Consider the following 19,494-nt stretch of genomic DNA (forward strand, 5'->3'; position numbering starts at 1 on the left):
AAGGTCACGGTCTCATGCCATCTGATGTACCGAAAGAAAGGAAAGGAGGTGTTTGAAGGTGCAAATCACTGTGATTTGGTCTCTGCGATGCAAAGGGGGGGTCCTGAATCAGGCCTGACAGGTGCTAATGACTAGCCCTTCCCCATCTTTCACTGCAGTACTTTTTTCTCTGAAAAAACTTGGAAATGTTGCCTTGCTGGAAGCACATAAGGTAGATGTAAGTTTTCTTTTTTTCTTTAAATTTTTTGAGATGGAGTCTCACCCTATCACCCAGGCTGGAACGCAGTGGAATAATCTCGGCTCACCGCAACCTCCACCTCCTGGGTGGGTTCAAGTGATTCTCTTGCCTCAGCCTCCTGAGTAGCTGGGATTACAGGCATGCACCACTATGCCCAGCTAATTTTGTATTTTTAGTAGAAAAGGGGTTTTGCCATGTTGGCCAGGCGGCTCTCAAACTCCTGACCTCCTGACCGCTTTGGCCTCCCAAAGTGCTGGGATTACAGGCATGAGCCACCATGCCAAGCCTGGAAGTTTTTTTTTTTTTTTTTTTACTTTAGAGTTCTAAAATTCGTTTTTTTACGTAATAAGATTTTGTTGAACACAAGTTACAAAGAAAACAACTGTCAGCTGGGTGCCGTGGCTCACGCCTGTAATCCCAGCACTTTGGGAGGCCGAGGTGGGTGGATGAACTGAGGTCAGGAGTTCAAGACCAGCCTGGCCAACATGGTAAAACACCATCCCTACTAAAAATACAAAAATTAGCTGGACATGGTGGCGGGCGCTTGTAATCCCAGCTACTAGGGAGGCTAAGGCAGGAGTATCGCTTGAGCCTGGGAGGCGAGGTTGCAGTGAGCTGTGATCGCGCACTTAAGCCTGGGTGACAAGAGCGAAACTCTGTCTTGAAAAAAAAAAAAAAAACTGTCCTGTTGACCTTGGAAATAAATGTAAAGTCTGGGCATGGAGACTCACACCTGTAATCCCAGCACTTTGTGAGGCCAAGGTGGGGCAGATCACCAGCCTGGGCAACATGGCAAAACCCCTCTCTCTCTAAAAAAATGCAAAAATTAGCCCGATGTGTGGACTCGTTCCTGTAGTCCCAGCTACTAGGGAGGCTGAGGTGGGAGGATCACTTGAGGTCAGGAGGTCAAGGCTGCAGTAATTCCAGCTACTTGGGAGGTAGAGGCAGAAGAACTGCTTAAACCTGGGAGGTGGAGGATGCAGTGAGCCAGCATCACGCCACTGCACTCCAACCTGGGTGACAGCGAGACTCCATCTAAAAAAAAAAATAGAAAAAGAAAAACATATTAATACTAACACGGAACTAAAGAGAAAAAAAATACATATATATGAGAAGGCAGTAGTCATCTAAGAAAGAAGGGTGATGCCTTCAACTGGTATGTGACGTGAACTTTCCCAAGGGCGGCTAGGAAGGGGGTGACCCCCATTCTGAACTCAACTCTGGCCTCAAGGTCCAGCTGATAACCACCGGGCCCACTGGGTCACAAATTCCAGCTTCCTCATTTGAAAAAACATCAGGGTTGCAGGGGGTTGTCAGCCTGCCTTATTTACCTCACAGCGTTGTTGGAGGACAAAATCATCTTTTGTTGGGGTTAAGAGTTAATGTATGTAAATGACTAAACTTGGCCTGATTGTCATATAAGAACAAAGTACAAAAGTCTAGTTTCCTCAGGTCTGTTTCCTCACTGCAGCCTCCGCCTCCTGGGTTCAAGCGATTCTCCTGCCTCAGCCTTCCTAGTCCCCCTGCCTTCCTTACTGCCTCCTCAGGCAGGTACTAGGAGGAGTAGGACAACTCTGTCCATAGCAGGTGTTTGTTAGGAGCAGGGACCCGCATCCCTGCTTCCTGTTAACTGCCCTGGGACACATCCCTGACAAACTTGCGCAGTGGGACTTTTTTTTGAGACCGAGTCTCATTCTGTTGCTCAGGCTGGAGTGCAGTGGTGCCATCTTGGCTCACTGCAGTCTCCGCCTCCTGGGTTCAAGCGATTCTCCTGTCTCAGCCTCCCGAGTAGCTGGGATTACAGGCGCCCACCACCACGCCCGGCTGATTTTTGTATTTTTAGTAGAGACGGGGTTTCACCATGTTGGCCAGGCTGATCTCAAACTCCTGACCTCAGATGATCCACCCACCTCGATCTCCCAAAGTGCTGGGATTACAGCTGTGAGCCACCGAGACCTTTTCTAAAGATAGCACCTACAATCTCAGACATAGGGCCCTTTCCCAAACTAGCTAGACATTTCTCACCACAGTGAGAAATGGATGAAAGAGGCTACAGGAAGCTTTTCTACCCTACTGAAGATGGAATACTCCTTTGGGTATAGATCAGACAGGTCTCGATTCAGACCCCACCCTGCCACTTACTCTGGAGTGAGCTTATTTCTTCATTTGTGAAAGCCTAGTGTTCCATCATGTGGCAAGCGTAAGCATGCCATCGACGTTATCTGTTTCTCTAACCCTTTCCAGTATTATTTTCAGATGTACCTAATATAGAAACTCCAATGAACAGAGGTACTTAGGAAACACAATTGTCACTGAGTGTGATGTTACAGAAGGTTTTGTAGTTGGGATTAACCCATGTTGATAATTATTTATGAGTATACCTTTCTGCTTTAGCCTATCAGAGTGAACATGACTGGTCACATTTGTCTCCGACACATGAACATCCTGTAGGAAACAAGAGTGATCTTTAGGTCATCATATTCTTTTCTTTTGAAACAGAGTTTCACTGTTGTTGCCCAGGCTGGAGTGCAGTGGTGCCATCTTGGCTCACTGCAACCTCCGCCTTCCACGTTCAAGCGATTCTCCTGCCTCAGCCTCCCGAGTAGGTGGGATTACAGGCGCCCGCCACCACGCCCAGCTAATTTTTGTATTTTTAGTAGAGATGGGGTTTCACCATATTGGCCAGGCTGGTCTTGAACTCCTGACCTCAGGTGATCCACCCACCTCAGCCTTCCAAAGTGCTGGGCCCACCCCACGTCATCATACTCTAAAGAGCAATTTCCAGGAGTGTCCAAGGGAGAGAACACAAGTCATGGGTTCTTAGTTTCTGTTTCTGGTTGGGCCAGTAAAGCCCCCTCCTCGTCCCCCTTTTCCATTTATCACTAGACACAGAAACCAAAAACCATAGCTTCAGGCTGCCAAAAGCCTAGAACAAAACAAAACAGAGTAACAACAAAATAAGGTGGGTTGGACAAGCCTGATAGAGGCTTAAGCATTTGGGATCTTACTGAGATTGTCCTGACTCCCAAATCATATCCCTGAAATTTTATATTTTTTACTATCTCATTGTTTTACATGTAAAATTATTCTAATAAAAGCAGAATATGAGGGGAGAGGGATCTAATATTACAGTGGGATCATTTCAAATATTTGGTTATAGTGCCTTCTCCACAGCCTGCTTTTCTTTAAGGGTGCCCAATTTCTCTCTTCAGCAATGCATGCTTCTATGCACGACTGGCACGTGGGGGGTTTTGTGTGTGTGTGTGTGTGTGTGCGCGCGCGTGCACATGCCTTCTATTCTTTAGGACAGAAAGGTGCAGTTGACCACGTGCCCACATCGAATGGGGCACGAATCCAAGTTCTTCAGCCCCATAGAAGAACTTGGAAGACAGAGCTTTACCTGAAAGGCTTGAATGGCTCTTCTTGGAGCGACCGAGGCTATGGAGAACAGTTTCAGGAGGGTGGCTGTCCCTCTGAGTTGTGAACTGGTGAACCTAGAAGGGAAACTTCCTGCTACAATAACACAGCAAGGCGATGTGATGAACACTTTTATTTACAAATATAATTAAAAGCTCTGACAGTTATCATGCTCTTCCTTGGAACCTGAAAAATGTTTTGTTTTGTTTTTAAAGTGCATGCAAAAGAAGTAAAGCCTTTTTTTTTTCCATCATTTTTTATTGTAAGAAAATACACAGTTTGAAAGTGTGAATAATGCAATATTTATGACCAAGAAATGGGACTTAGGAAGGGGAAGGGAGATAAAGAAAAAGATCAAGATGATCTGATTGAGAGACAGTGTTGAACTCCAAATACTGAATTGGAAAAGGAGGGAGGTGGGGAGGAACAGGAGGAGGAAGTAAAAAAATTTGATCAGAGAAACAGTTAAAATACAATATGAAAATAAGTAATACCTCTCCTTAAATTCCTTCTATACACAAAATACACGATTTGCCAAAGCCCAATTTGTGCTACTGGGATTCTGTGAGCTCCTTAAGTGTATTCACATCCTCTGCAACAGCAGAAAATGATTATGATACAATCAGAATATGCTGAAGACAAGTTAAACTCTTGCCAGCAGGTTCTTAAAAATCACAAGATCTCTTCACCCCACCCACCCCCCATCCCCAAAAAAGTAATAATATGTCACCACTGATATGTACATCACAATTAGTTTCTGTAAAATGTATCAAATTTTCAATCTTTAATAAAACTTTGTTTTTTTTTATTCCTGATGAATAAATACCAAAAAAATAAAATAAAATAAAATAATGCAGCAGCTAGTTAAGGTGTAAGGCTGCGGATATTGTGTCTCTCTCCCCCTTGGCATTTATTATTATTATTTTTTGCTTTACTTTCACAGATTGGTGGTAATGAGTGATTGCTTAAAGCAATATACATCCACTTTTTTTGTTGTTGGTTTATTGGTTTTGTTAAAACTGTCTCCAAAGTTTTCACTGAAACATTTTGAATCACATCAATACTGTGACGTGTACTATGAATAGAAGAGACGGCCAGGTTTTGGCCAGCACTGAAAGTTGACACGGGGGGAGGAAGGGGGCCCCTGATGGAGTAAGAATAAACAGGCACTAGTCCGACACGATGTCAGTAAGAGTAAGAGAGAGAGAGAGTGAGAGCAACGCCCGTTAAAATGGGGAATGTGGTTTTGCAGGGTCTGAATTTTTTTCTGTTTTCTTTTTTTTTTTTTTTTTTGTAAATGGCAAAAAATTTAATCTCATCTATAGTCCTCCTTAGGAAAATCTAATGTAACCAAATTCCCAAATCCCATTCTGAGGCTCTCCATGTCAAAAGTTTCAATCTCTCGCTCTTGCCTTTCCAATAGGTTCTTTATTCTCTCGCTGCGTTCCTTCTGAAGGGCAGCCAGCTCCTCTTCAATCTGAAAGCAGCACGATGCAGTTCTTAATGGAAAGCATCTCCTAACAGGCACCCACGTGCACGCGATACACCCATAGGCACACATATGACATGCACACACACATAGGCACACACATGAAGTGCACACACACACACACACACACACAGGAACTACGGGAGGACCGAGGAAGGCTGGCCGAGTCCTGTGATCAATGCATCTAAATCATTATATTTAAAACTTGCTCACAAGAATATCAATGTTTGGGGTCCACCTGGGGCTGGCAATGCCGTTCTAGCAAGCCCAGCGGCTGGGCGGATCTAGGTCAGTGTCCTGTGTTAGGGGATGGCTCATGAGAAGCTAAAAGACACTCAAGCACAATTGGATTGTGCCGCTTTCCCACAGAGAGCCAAATGCCTCCTGGGTCATTAGTAATTTAGTTCTAGAACAGGAGCTGGGAAAACAGTCTGTTACGTTGGTCTCAGGTAACTACTGGAAGAAAGTGCAAATAACTAACTGCTTAACAGCTTTGAGATGCCTTATGAAATCTTTTCTACTTCATATTCCTCAGAATTTCTAAAGCAATCAATATTTCAGTTGGGATAACAGTTATGCATGGCAATATCAGCCTATCATCATTTTAATTTTTTTTTAAACAGCCCTGCTGGTGATTTCTCTCGGTTTAAAAATAGCTGAAAAGTCAAATCTATTGTACATCTGGCTTCCTCGTGCCATTTGGCAGCCCTGCTGTCAGCTCACAGTACCTTTCAGGTGTCACATCAACCACCCCAGCAACCCACATCATTCCTCTGGCTGGGAACGTTGAGGGTTTCCTAGCAGAGCAGAAGAAAGACTTCGGATGTGGGGTCAGACATGCGTGCCTTGGTGTTTCGGCCTGTAGAAGGGGGACAATGCCTACCTCACAAGGGTACCAGCAGCATAAAGCAGATAAGTGAAAAGTGCCCAGTTTAATCTCTAACTAAGGAAGGCTGCATATATGGCAGTTCCCTCAGCCACGCCCCCTTCCACCCAGTGGCACGGGACCCCTGGTAATGCTCCCTTACCTTCTGCTCAAGGTGTGCTCTGCGCAGAGACACTCTCTGCTCTAGCTTCTGGAGCTCACGTTCATGTTGTGCCTCTGTTTGCATCTTGATTTTGCTCTGGTAGGCGTTGAGCAGCTCCATTTCCTGCTGGAGCTGTAGCCTCAAGGCCTGGCATTCTGCTTCTTGAGCCTCATCTAGCCGTAACTGCGGGCACAGAAGACACACACGGTCATGCACCCTTGCCTACAGCCCTTGGTGGCCTACAGCCCTTGGTGACTACTGGAAGAGGTTTCCTCATTTGGATTGAAATTGGTTGCCCCCTCAAAAACACAGATGCTCTGGGTACATTCAGAGTTAGGAATCAAAAACAGTCAAGTCTGCCCAATGGGCTGCAATACCAAACACATTCTTTTCAGTATGATCTGAAACCACAGCAGCAGGCGTCAGGAAGGCTACACCTGTGGGCTTTGGAGGTAGGCTCCTGGGCTTGAATTATAGCTACACCATCCACTTTGTGTGTGTTACACCTTGGCACGTTACCTACCTCTCTAGATCTCATGTGTTTCATCCTCAAGAAAATAACAAGAATAGTTCCTATTGCCGGAGATGGGTGGGAGGATTAGATGAAAGAATTAATATAAAACCCTAGGCACAGTTCTCAATGCATTACAAGTTTTCAATAAATAGTAGTGGTTATCATTATTTCGGTTTCAACTGATCATGCCCTTATTTCAAGTTCTTTAACCCTAAAATCATTTAGATATGCTTAGCTCTAAAAAATTGATTCCAATTTCCATAAAACTTGAGGAATATACCACAGTACTGTTATGCTCCAAGTAGTAATGTTGGCACCTATTGTTGGCTATAAAAGTTACATTGCTAGCCAGCCAATCCAAAACTCCAAATGCTTCAAAATCTCTTCCCTGGCTGGTGGCTCACCTCTGTTATCTCAGCGCTTTGGGAGGCCAGGGTGTGAGGATTGCTTGAGGCCTGGCATTCAATACTAGCCTGGGAAATATTGTGAGACCCCCATCTATACAAAGATTTTTAAAAAAATTAGCCAGGCATGGTGGCATGTGCCTGTAGTCCCAGCTACTTTGGGAGGCTGAGGCAGAAGAATCTCTTGAACCCAGGAGTTCGAGGCTGCAGTGGGCTATGATCACACCACTGCACTCCAGCTTGGCAGACAGAGACTTTGTCTCATAAAAAAAAAAACTCTTCCTCTCAGAGGGTAGGTAGGCTTGATAATTTTAAGAGGCATAACTGCTTTGAAGCAGTGCCTGAACTTTGTCTTATACAAGATACCCAGATCCTGCGTGGAGAATGAACCAAGTAGAAGCGCCAACTTCTCAAAGCAGAGTGGAAGGTTTCGGACCATCAGCAGGACAGTGTTTAGGAATGATGACCCTGGGTTGCAGGCTTGGTTTGGTCCAATTTTGGCAGGCCCACAGTTTGGCTGAGAACTATGAGATTAGAACCCTTGAATCAGTCCATTTACCCTGAGCTTATCTGTGTTTCCTTATTGACCACTTTTCCAAGATACTTATTCTCCACCTTATGTACAATTTGTGACAATATACATATCTTGATTGAAAAATTACTTTTTGAAATGTTATATTAAAATAGTTTTAGTTATTTGCATGTATCTTCTTTTAGTACTTCTGGAGAAACATACTATAGAGATTAAAGGAACAAAATAAATTACATAATCATATTTCCAAGGTACCTTCTAAAAATTAATCCTAACCAGGTTTCATTAAAACCCTTAAAGAGGACAGACAGTTCTCATTTTCCCAGTAAGGAATGAAGGGATAAGAGACACTAGACACAATACATAGTCTTTGGCAGGAACAGACTCACAGGTAAATGCCAAAGGATTTACTGGCTCCCAATGAGGGTTGTTACTGATTCCCTCTTGATATGGGAGGTTCCTTATCAGTAAAGGCAGTGAAAGTCCTGTTCTTTTCTACTTGTCTGCATTAGTTGCTGTAAGCCCCAGCTAAGTGGGTGAGAGGTTCATTCTATGGTCAATTTAGACCATCTAAACATCTAAATATCTTTAAACATTTAGAACATCTCCATTTCCTTTTGTTTCTGGCACGCTATTATTATTAGCAGTAACTGGTACCATTGTTCTGTACCAGCTCTGACTCTGATGGCCCAGTGCTAGAAATCAGAGGATATTCCAGCATTTAGTTTTTATCACCCAAGGTCACACACATCAAATCCATTAAAAAGTTGTTTTTTCGTGGTTTTTGAGACAGTCTCACTCAGTTGCCCAGGCTGAGTGCAGTGATGTGATCTCAGCTCACTGCAACCTCCTTCTCCCAGGTTCAAGTGATTCTCCTGCCTCATCCTCCCGAGTAGCTGAGATTACAGGTAAGTGCCACCAGGCCCAGCTAATTTTTTGTATTTTTAGTAGAGATGGCATTTCACCATGTTGGCCAGGCTGGTCTCAAACTCCTGAACTCAGGTGATCCGCCTGCCTTGGCCTCCCAAAATACTGGGATTATAGGTGGGAGCCACCGTGCCCAGCTCCATTAAAAAGTTTTATAAGAGTATAGGTAAATATGTCTGATCTCTACAGTGGCTTACGCTGAAGATACGATAAGAGGCAACATAATGTAGAAGCAGCCAAGCATACAGGCGCACAGGATTCCCCCCAAGATGGGTTCAAATCCTAGCTCTACCACTAATTAGCTATGTGACCTTCCCCCTTATCCCCCCAAGCCAGTGGTTGGCACACTACAGCCCATGGGCCAAATCTAGCCTGGTGCCTGGTTTTGTATATATATATATATATATATATTTTGAGATGGAGTCTCACTCTGTCACCAGGCTAGAGTGCTGTGGTGTGATCTCGGCTCACTGCAACCTCCGACTCCCTGGTTGAAGCGATTCTCCTGCCTCAGCCTCCTGAGTAGCTGGGATTACAGGCACGTGCCACCATGCCTAGCTAATTTTTGTATTTTTAGCAGAGATGAGGTTTCACCAGGTTGGCCAGGCTGGTCTCGAACTCCTGACCTCAGGTGATCCACCCGCCTCGGCCTCCCAAATTGTTGGGATTACAGGCATGAGCCGCTTCGCCCAGCCATAAATAAAGTTTTATTGGACATTGATAATACTCATTAATTTATGTTTTGTCTATGGCTGCATTTGTGCTACAATGGCAAAGCTGAGTAGCTGTGACAGAGACCCTGTGGTCCACAAAGCTAATTACTATCTGTCCCTTTACAGACAAAGTTTGCCAACTCCTGTCCTGAGCAAGTAGCTTTACTTCAGTGAACTTCAGTTTCCTCACAGGTAAATTAGGGTCAAAACAGTAACTACTTCAAAGGGGTTTCACAAAAATGAAATGAGGTAACACTTATGAGATGTTTAACATTGATTGTACTTGCCACATGGTAAGTAGTCAGTAAAGGATGCTGTAATGATCACACACTTATCTTCTCCCTGTCTCAGAAGAAAGGGCATTTCTCTCCTTTTATTCAAGGGTAATCATTGACCTGTACTTCTGATCCTGTTCTCTCTCATCTTATTTATTTTTTTTAAGAGTCCCAGTCTTGTTCTGTTGCTCAGGCTGGAGTGCAGTGGTGTGTGATCATAGCTCACTGCAGCCTTGAACTCCTGGGCTTGAGTGATCCTCCTGCTTCAGCCTCCCAAGTTACTGGGACTACAGGCATGTGCCACCATGCCTGGCTAATTTATGTATTTTTTGTAAAGACAGGGTCTTGCTATGTTGCCTAGGCTGGTCAAGAATTCTTGGCCTCAAGTGACCCTTCCCACAAAGTGCTGGGATTACAGGCGTGAGCCACCACGCCTGGTCTCTCCCATTTTCTATAACAAACATTCATTGAACGCTTGTTGTATGCCACACATTGTTGCAGAGGCTGAGCATATAAAGATTAACAAGACAAAAACCCTATCAACCTCCATGTGTCTATCAACTTCTTCCTTCTCTTTGCCTTTCATCTCCCTCTGCACTCCTTTCCTCGCACTCATTCTGATCCTAACCCTCTACTTCTACCGCTCACATTAAGGTGACCCATGATAGCCTGGAAGTGGCCTGTTACCTGACCTTCCAGCAGCATTTGGTATTGCTGACTGCCCCTTCCTTCTTGAAATCTTTGTCTTCTGAGATACCACAACTTCTTGGTCTTTGTCTTCCCTCTCTGACTATTCCCTTTCCAGTAGTCCTTACCTACCTGGTCCTTAAATGTGGGTGTTCTTAAGGGCTTTGTCCTGGGCCCTCTTCTTCCTCTAACCGCTCTTCCTAAGAATCTCATCTATTTCAAAAGCCTCAATTACCATCTACATATGTACAAATGACTCCCACACTAAACCTCTATTTCAGACTTTTCTTCTGAGGTCCAGACGAGCTCCTGTAGTCTACCAGAGACATCCTCCTCTGGATGTTTCCCAGGCTCTCAGGCTCCACACAGCCAATACATCACCTTTTCCTTCCCACACCCCAATCTGTTCCACTTCCTTTTTTACCATATAGGTAAATACAGGTAGACCATCATCTACTGTTTTATTTTTGTTTTTTTTTTAGATGGAGTCTCACTCTGTCACCCAGGCTGGAGTGCAGTGGTGTGATCTCGGCTCACTGCAACCTCTGCTGCCTCCTGGGTCCAAGCGATTCTCCCGCCTCAGTCTCCCAAGTAGCTGGGATTACACAAGTGTGTGCCACCAAGCCCAACTAATTTTTGTATTTTTAGTAGAGACAGGGTTTTGCCACACTGGCCAGGCTGGTCTCGAACTCCTGACCTCAGGTGATCTGCCTGCCTCGGCCTCCCAAAGTGCTAGGATTACAGGCATGAGCCACCATGCCTGGCCCATCATCTACTGTTTTGTTCAAACCAGAGACTGGAAGTCATCCTGAACACTGGACTCTCCACGTTCAACCTGTCATTAAGTACTCTCAATTCTACCTCCCACCAAATTTAGTAACTTCCCCCTTCATCCCGACTGCCCCTTTTCTAGTCTGGCTACCACTCCCTCATACCCCGGGTAAAAGTCACTTCACAAATCATCTCCTAATATCCATTCTTCCCATCTCCCAGGCCATTCTCCATGTCACCAGATGGTTCAAAAACACAAATCTGATGTCACACCCTGCCTAATACCCTCCAGTGGCTTTTCATTGTTTCAGATAAAGACAAAAATTCTTAACAAAGCCTGAAAGCCCCTACGTGACCCAGCCTGTTTACCCCTCCAGTCTTGTTCTCATGTTAGTCCTCTCCTAGTTCCCTACATCCCAAACATAATAGATTTCTGTGAATTCTTCCAAAGTGCCACTGCCTTCCCAATGTTCACACGTTCCTCATGTGTAGGTTCCTCAGCCTACATAGCCATTGTGCCAGGGAGGCCTCTCCTGACTCTCCAGACCAGGCGAGCTCTCCTGCTTTGCAGTCTGTTGGCACCTTGCTCTTGCTCTGACATTACACGGAGTAGACTTTTCCAATGTCTGTTTCCTCCATGCTTCCATAAACTCCGTAAAGACGTGATCCATGACTGTCTTATCCACCACAGTATCTCCAGATGCCTGGTACATCACGTAGGCACTCAATGAATACTTGCTGGATGGATGAATAGATGAATGCACTAGCTCCCATCCTCGGCCTAAGAACATGCATGCTTAAGCATCTCCCAACTAACAGAAGTCTTTCTTCAACTCTCTCTCCTTTTGCTAAAGCTCTTGTTCTCTTTTCCTTCATTGATGAGGATCTGGGAAAAGCAGTCTCACTTACCATTTGGATTTCACTTTATAATCCCTCATTCAATGCTCTATAATGTCTCCCAGTCCCACCACTCCACTGATTGTCCGAGACAAGCAATGGACGAATCCAGTGCTAGGTCCAATGAACACCTCAAAGTTTATTCTTCTAATTGATCTCTGCAACATGTGACGCTGTCAGTTAGAAACTCCTGCTCTGGCTCCTGTGACATGCTCTCTTCGGGTTCCCTTCCTGTGTCTCTGATTATTCACTTTTGTTCTACTTCTACCTCAGCCCTCAAATGTTGATGTCTACCAGACTCTGTCCTTAGTTCTTTCCTCTCTAAGAATACCTCCTGTCCCCAGCAGATCTCATCCATTCCTACCAGCCACAAGTGCACACATATAACAATGAAGTCTAGCTTTCTGCCTTTAATCTTGACATCCCTCCTAAACTGCAGGTTTCCATTATCTGTACCTCTCTACCTGGTCACCCACAAAACGCAGACACCAGGTCTACAACTTAGTCAATTATCCTTGCAGGCATCCAAACTCACTCTTTTATTGTTCTAGTTTGGTAAGATAATGACCTATTCTACTCTGTTGTCAAACCTCTCAAATTGGTCACTAAGTTATTTCTATTCTTGCCTCCTAAATATTTCTTAAAACCTTCCCCACTCCTCTCCATCTCCATTAGCATGTTCTCTCATCATCTTTTTCCTGAACTATTATAATGGCTTCCTAACAGGTCTCTTTACCTATATTTGCCACATTTCTGCTAATATCTTTCTGTAACACAAATCTGATCCAGTTATGCTTTCCTTCTTAAAACAGGGTTCAACAGCTCTCCATTGCTTACAAAATAACATTCAAACTCCTGGCTTCTGAGGCTCTGACCCTGACTATCCTCCCGCTTTCCCTCAACAAGCATCCTATACTCTTGCCATAGCAATTACTCATTGTTTCTCAAATGTGCCATCCTCTTTCACGCCTCTAAGTCTTTGCATATACTGTATCCTCTGTCAGGAACAACTTTTTCTTTTATGCCTATTTGGTAAACTATTACTCTTTAAGACTCATCTCCTTGGGAAATCTTCACCGAATTACCAGGCAAGCTCCCATCCCAAGCTCCCTTTATGACCTCTTCATTCTGGGTTCCTGCAATCTTCCTCCTTGAACTTTGGGCTCACACCAAAGTTCTTTCTGTCTCCATATATTTTCCTCTGTTTGAACCTTTGCCTATGTAGGTCCCAGTTTCAAGGAATCGGTTTATGTCAATGAATTCCTTAAAGTTTCTTGGCTCCCTCTAGGAAGATTTCCCTAGACGAGCTTAGTTAGTCCTACTTGTTCTCCCCTAACCCCTAGTACCTCCCATTTCAAATCACTCACTTTTTTTTTTTTTTTGAGACAGAGTCTTGCTCTGTCACCCAGGCTGGAGTGCAGTGATGTGATCTCAGCTCACTGCAACCTCCGCCTCCCGGGTTCAAGTGATTCTCCTGCCTCAGCCTCCTGAGTAGCTGGGACTACAGGTGCCTGCCCAGCTAATTTTTGTACTTTTTGTAGAGATGGGGTTTCACCATGTTGGTCAGCCTGGTTTCGAACTCCTGACCTTGTGATCCACCTGCCTCGGCCTCCCAAAATGCTGGGATTACAGGCGTGAGCCACCGCGCCCGGCCCCACTTACCATGTTTTACTATTACTGCTTAATTATCTGACCACCTGGCTTGACTGACAAATTGTCTGTCTAGCTCATCCTCCATCTCTGAGTCCAGCAGAGTGCTGAACACTGATGCTTAATAAAAGTTTATTGCATGAGTGTGTCTGTGTATCTGTCTTCCTCACTTGACTGTGGGCTCCCTAAGGGCAGGGACTGTCTTATTCATTTGTGCCTGATATTAGTTGCGGGGAGGGCAGTCAGTAAAATCTTTGATAAATGAACACATGGTATCATATGTGGTATCTATCACATTTGCCCTCAAAGTCCCTATGTGCCACAGGTCTGATGTGGCATGTCACTCCTTGAGTTCCATCTTATAAGACACTCCAGCAAGTATCCACATTGGCTTGGCTTTATTCAACGTCGTCCTTTCCTCAGTCCTTTGGGCAGAAAAACATCAATATCCTAAATTTGTGCAAGAATCATCTTGGGAACAACAGGCTGGATCTTGGATTTTCTTGATTCCCAAAGCTCTCGAAGCCGTGGCACCAAACCTAACCACTTACCGCTTGAGAGGCCATCATTTCATTTATACTCTGTTCATACTGCTCTGCCAAAATGGCAAGTTTTCTTGTCTGCTCATCTTTCAGTGTCTTTAAGATTGTTTTGTGCTCATTCTTTGGAGTAACTTCCAACTGGTGATTCTTGAGTGCTTTATACTGTTTGGTCTGTACTTTGCAAGTGTCCTGAAACTGTTTTTTAATTTGCATTTCCATGGCCTGGGTAGAAAAAGTGACAAAGGAAAAATAAAGGCACATCAGTAAATACAGAAAGCCTTCTACTATAATGATATAATACAAGTGCTGAGAGCATCTGTTTTTTGGTGCAGTGACTCACATTGCTAATCAATAAAAATCAAGCAGTATGTATGACACAGACAAAAGTTAACTCTACCTGTACTTTTGGTTTTATATTGAATGACTATAAGTAATTTTGAATTTACAAATGGCTTCAAAGAAAATATGGACTGTTACAAGGGGATGACAACTCTAAGCAGATTGAGCGATACTATGAAGCTTAGCTTGTTGAAAGAGTGGCAACTCTTTTCATGCTTTCCTAGTCAGACACTTCAGTGTCTTCCATTGTTCATTGTTTTCCCCCCTTTTTTTTTTTGTTTCTGTGTTTCACCCTGTTTTCAAGTGAGACAGGGGATAGCATTATATAAGCCAGCTCTCACTGCTCTGGTTTATAGCAATTTCTTATCAACTCCATAAAGGAGAGTATATGGATGGTACCTTATATCCTAACGCATTTCTACTGGATTTCAGCGTAAACTGAGAGAGAAAAGTGATTTAGAATTTTTTTCCCCATTAAGAGGTTGTGCTTGCATGTAGCAATATAAAATATGCATTTGGGCAAAGAGAAGGTAGAGTATATTATTTTAAGCCCAGAAGGCATTCCATCAGGTTGCCCCATAGTCATGTGTGCACTTCACGAACACTCTGAGGACTTATGGTGATAGAAATCATTGCTTAGCTTAGGATTTGACTGAAGAGACGCATAGCCAGTGTGATCGAGGTTGGCCTCATATCTGTGGCAACACTGACAACGTCCTCCCGGATATATAGCAATGGCTTAGTACACAGAGCTTGTTAATTAGCAGTCAGCTAAAATTAGCTGGAGGCAGTGAGGGCCACAGGAGTTCCTCCACATCTCTGCATCTCTAGTGCAGAAGTGGTAAATGCCTGGCACTTATAGATTCATTCCTGATGACCATGACAGACATCACTAATAAATGACACTCTTTCCTCCTAAGCTTGGATGTGGCTTTAGAGTCTTTCTCAATACAGCAGTGCTCAAAGTACCTAACACCAATAGAACTTCCTTATTTCCTGGGATTAGAACCATAAACTGCTATTAGTCCAGTTTTGAAGATGGCAGGTCATGAAGTGCTCAGAGAAATTCCATAATGGATATGATGACAAATTGATAGATAATGTAGTATAATAATAGTTTCCAAACCAGCTTGCCCAACATCTCCTTTTCAGGAGCTTAAATATAGACTCTGTGCTTTGCAACTGGAGATTCTGATACAATAGGTGTGGGGCGCAGAAATTTGTGATTCTGAAAAGTTGCTCAGGTGACTCTGACACTTCAGGTAGAGAAACCACTGATCTGGTCCAACACTGTCCAGCAGCACAAATCTTACCTTTAAGTTTTTTGGCTGTTGCCGAAGTTCCATGACATGCTTTCTGTGCAGTTCTCTTTCTCGCCTCTTATTGTACTCCAGCTGGTTTTCCAGTTCAGTCTGGTGCTGTAAACGGATCAGATCCATGCGTAGCTTCTGTAACGTGTGCAGCTGCCTGTACTCTAGCTCTCGGGTGGACTCGTCGTGCCGGATTAGCATGGCATGCTCCATCTCCTTCTGGGTCCTCTTTTTATTTAGTTCCTGCGTCCAGGAACAAAAGATAAACGGAGAGAGGTGAATGGAGATGAACTGGAAGGAATGCACAACTAAGTGAGGGAGGGCAAGGAATGGCACTGCTAACCATCTCTTAATTAAGCCCATTAGTGTTTGGCAGCAGGACTTAATGAGATTAAATTAACAATCTCTTCAGGTTTAGGTTCTGTTCCTGGGTCCACCATTTACAAAATGGGCAACTTCACAGCAATCACTACTGTACTCTCTGTAAAATGGGATTAATTCTACCTGACTCTCTCTTACCTCACAGAGCTGCTGTGAACCTTCGTTAGGTGATGTGCTATGCATAGGTCTACATAAATGTTTCTTCAGTGAAGCTAGTGGTCCTACACCCTGACTGCCCATAAAAATCATGTGAGGAAACTTTTCAAACATAAGATGCTTGAATCTCACAGGGTGAAATTCTTATAACTGTCTGGGGTGGGAGCCTGATGTCAGTATTGGGAAGAGTTCTCCAGGTGGTGCCAACAAGCAATCAAGATTGAGAATTAAACTGATAATATCTGCAATGTTCTTAGCTTTCTGGGAAATACTCTGTTTTTGCATGAATCAGAAGTAGGCCAATTGTCTATTTTTTTAAAATCTCAGAGTTCAAGGCATGTTGGGGAAAAAAAAACAGATGAGATCTCTCCCCTTTCATCTTCTGCATTACAGTCTGTTTGATCATTTATAGATCTAATCACTCTGTTCTTTTCCGTTCTACTCATGTCTTTCTTCCTTTTCTTGCTTTCTTTCTTTGGTATTGAAGGAGGAAAGGAAAGCAAACTAGAAAAAAGGGGAAGTTGGGTGAAATCTTTTCATTCCTCAATTGAAGAATATTTCCTAAATAGCACTATATATGAAGATCAGAACAATGTGCTCTCAGTACATAAAAATATTTATTAAACCATGACTTCTGTCCTCAACTCACTGACACTCCAACAGGGAAGTGCACTAGACATTTATTGAAGTATATGCTCTGCTCAAAGCTCACTGAATCAGATTTAGATACGTGGCCCAACCTGGGTCAATTTATTTTCTCTACTCGGAATTTGGAATTGATATTCAGAACCAGTTAATCTCTATGTGTGGCTGGAATTAAGGCATATAAAAACCACATATGTGGTAGTCATCTGCTGCTATGAGGGCTGAGGATTAGAGAAAGCTGGGTTTCAGACCAAGAAGAAAGGAAAAGAAAGAAGTGCAGGGAATATACTGATGCCTAAGTTACTTACTGCTTCTGAGCCCTCCAGTAGGTCTAGCTGTATTACTGCTATTCAATTTTATAAGACATTCCCGTATTTCTATAGTAATTTCCCTGGTTTTGGCTTAAGCTAGCTGAAATAAATTTCAGTTAACATGCAAACAAAAAAATCTTAATTAATACAGGGACATACTTTTTTTTGGGGGGGGGTGGGGGTAGAGATGGGGTCTCACTATGTTGCCCAGGTTGGTCTCGAACTCCTGGACTCAAGTGATCCTCCCATCTCAACCTCCCAAAATGTTGTGATTATAGGCATGAGCCACCCCACCATGCCCAGCCAGGAAATAAGTTTTATGTCCAAATTAAAAAAAAAAAGAGAGAGAGCAATGTTGGATAAGTGATGAATGCTATAAAAGGGGTAAAGATTTTATGCTATAAGATTTCTGAAAAGGGTGGTATTATTAGTATTATTATTTTGAGACAGAGTATTGCTCTTGTTGCCCAGTGCAATGGTGTGACTTTGGCTCACAGCAACCTCTGCCTCCCAGGTTCAAGCAATTCTCCTGCCTCAACCTCCAGAGTAGCTTGGACTACAGGCACATGCCACCACGCCTGGCTAACTTTTGTATTTTTAGTAGAGATGGAGTTTCTCCATGTTGGTCAGGCTGGTCTCGAACTCCCGACCTCAGGTGATCTGCCCGCCTTGGCCTCTCAAAGTGGTAGGATTACAGGCGTGAGCCACCGTGCCCGACCTAGCAGTATTACTATTAAGAAGGTCAAGGAGCCTGGGGCGGTGGCTCACGCCTGCAATCCCAGCACTTTGGGAGGCCAAGGCGGGTGGATCACGAGGTCAGGAGATCGAGACCATCCTGGCTAACATGGTGAAACCCCGTCTCCACTTAAAAATACAAAAAAAAAATTAGCCGGGCCTGGTGGCGGGCACCTGTAGTCCCAGCTACTCGGGAGGCTGAGGCAGGAGAATGGCGTGAACCCGGGAGGCGTAGCTTGCAGGGAGCCAAGATCGCGCCACTGCACTCCAGCCTGGGGGACAGAGCGAGAGACTCCGTCTCAAAAAAAACAGAAAAACAACAACGAAACAAACAAAAGAACGTCAAGGAAAGGAGAAAGCTTTTGAGCTGTACTTTATTTATATTTATTTATTAAATTTTTGAGACGGAGTTTCTACTTTGTTGCCCAGGCTGGAGTGCAATGGTGCGATCTTGGCTTACTTCAACCTCCGCCTCCAGGGTTCAAGGAATTCTCCTGCCTCAGCCTCCCGAGTAGCTGGGATTACAGGTGCCCACCACCACGCTCGGCTAATTTTTGTATTTTTAGTATAGATGGGGTTTCACCATGTTGGCCAGGCTGTTCTCAAACTCCTGACCACAGGTGATCCACCCGCCTCGGCCTCTCAAAGTGCTGGGACTACAGGCGTGAGCCACCATGCCCCAGCCTCAGCTGTACTTTAAATTAGAACAATAGAGGGCCTCTCTTCTCTGATGGCATCCACTATAGGAGAAAATGCAAATTATTTATTTTAATAGATAACATCGATAACATTTTTATACTGGCGTGGTTGGAAATATCTTGCACACTTGGGCTTCCTATTGATTGAAGAGAAATCCTTTTAATAGCACAGCATCTAGTACTAGAGTACAGTCACTAATCATTCACTTATTCATTCAACAAGTAGTTACTGAGCACCTACTATGTGCTGGGCACTGTTGTAGGAACTAGGGATAGAGCAGTGAACATGTACACCCCCTCAGCGACCTTATAAGGAGAAAAAACCCAAAGTATAAATACAATTTAAATTTGTTTTAAGGAATAAAAAATAAGCCCTTAGAGTTATCTCTCTTATCTCCTCCCGTGTTTTCCTTTGTTTTATTTTTCTTCTTTACCTAGACCATCAAATTTCTTTTTTACAAAGCAGTAACTGGCCCGTAGGTGGCACCAAAGGACGGAGAGCCCTTCCCACAGACGAAAGCTCTCCCAGGCCAAGGAAAGCCCTTTAAATGAGGACTTTAATTGAGGTCCAGGAGTCCCAACACCGGGCATTTATTCATCCCACACTTTCCTAAATTGAGAAATGCAAACTGAGCCTGAGTTGCTAAGAGCCCTGAAACTCATGGGCTTTTGACACAAAGCAAAACACACAAAGCAAGCAAACACCTTCAGAAGAAATCAAGTGCTTCTCTTCATGCTTAATGAAATGCTTCACGATACTGTCCACAGAATACCTACATCCGAATTACCTGTGTTATAAGGGACTAGTCTCTATAACAAGCTACACAGCTAATTC

At 43.8% G+C, this 19,494-nt stretch overlaps 1 protein-coding gene across 6 annotated transcripts in view; it reads right to left on the minus strand.

Annotated features, from left to right (window-relative positions):
* Positions 1-3,773: 3,773 nt before the first annotated feature.
* Positions 3,774-19,494, minus strand: part of TAOK3 (TAO kinase 3) — a 223,663-nt gene continuing 207,942 nt past the window's right edge. For all 6 annotated transcript variants that reach the window (XM_003832408.4, XM_008957798.4, XM_057299542.2 and 3 more), the window contains 4 exons: positions 15,737-15,976; positions 14,094-14,306; positions 6,173-6,355; positions 3,774-5,132 (listed from right to left, as the gene is read on the minus strand). In XM_003832408.4, the coding sequence (XP_003832456.1) occupies positions 4,971-5,132; positions 6,173-6,355; positions 14,094-14,306; positions 15,737-15,976 (798 nt within the window). In that variant the 3' untranslated portion in view covers positions 3,774-4,970. The remainder of the gene's footprint in view (positions 5,133-6,172; positions 6,356-14,093; positions 14,307-15,736; positions 15,977-19,494) is intronic.

The sequence above is a fragment of the Pan paniscus genome, chromosome 10, assembly GCF_029289425.2.
Source record: "Pan paniscus chromosome 10, NHGRI_mPanPan1-v2.0_pri, whole genome shotgun sequence".
Lineage (NCBI taxonomy): Eukaryota > Metazoa > Chordata > Mammalia > Primates > Hominidae > Pan > Pan paniscus.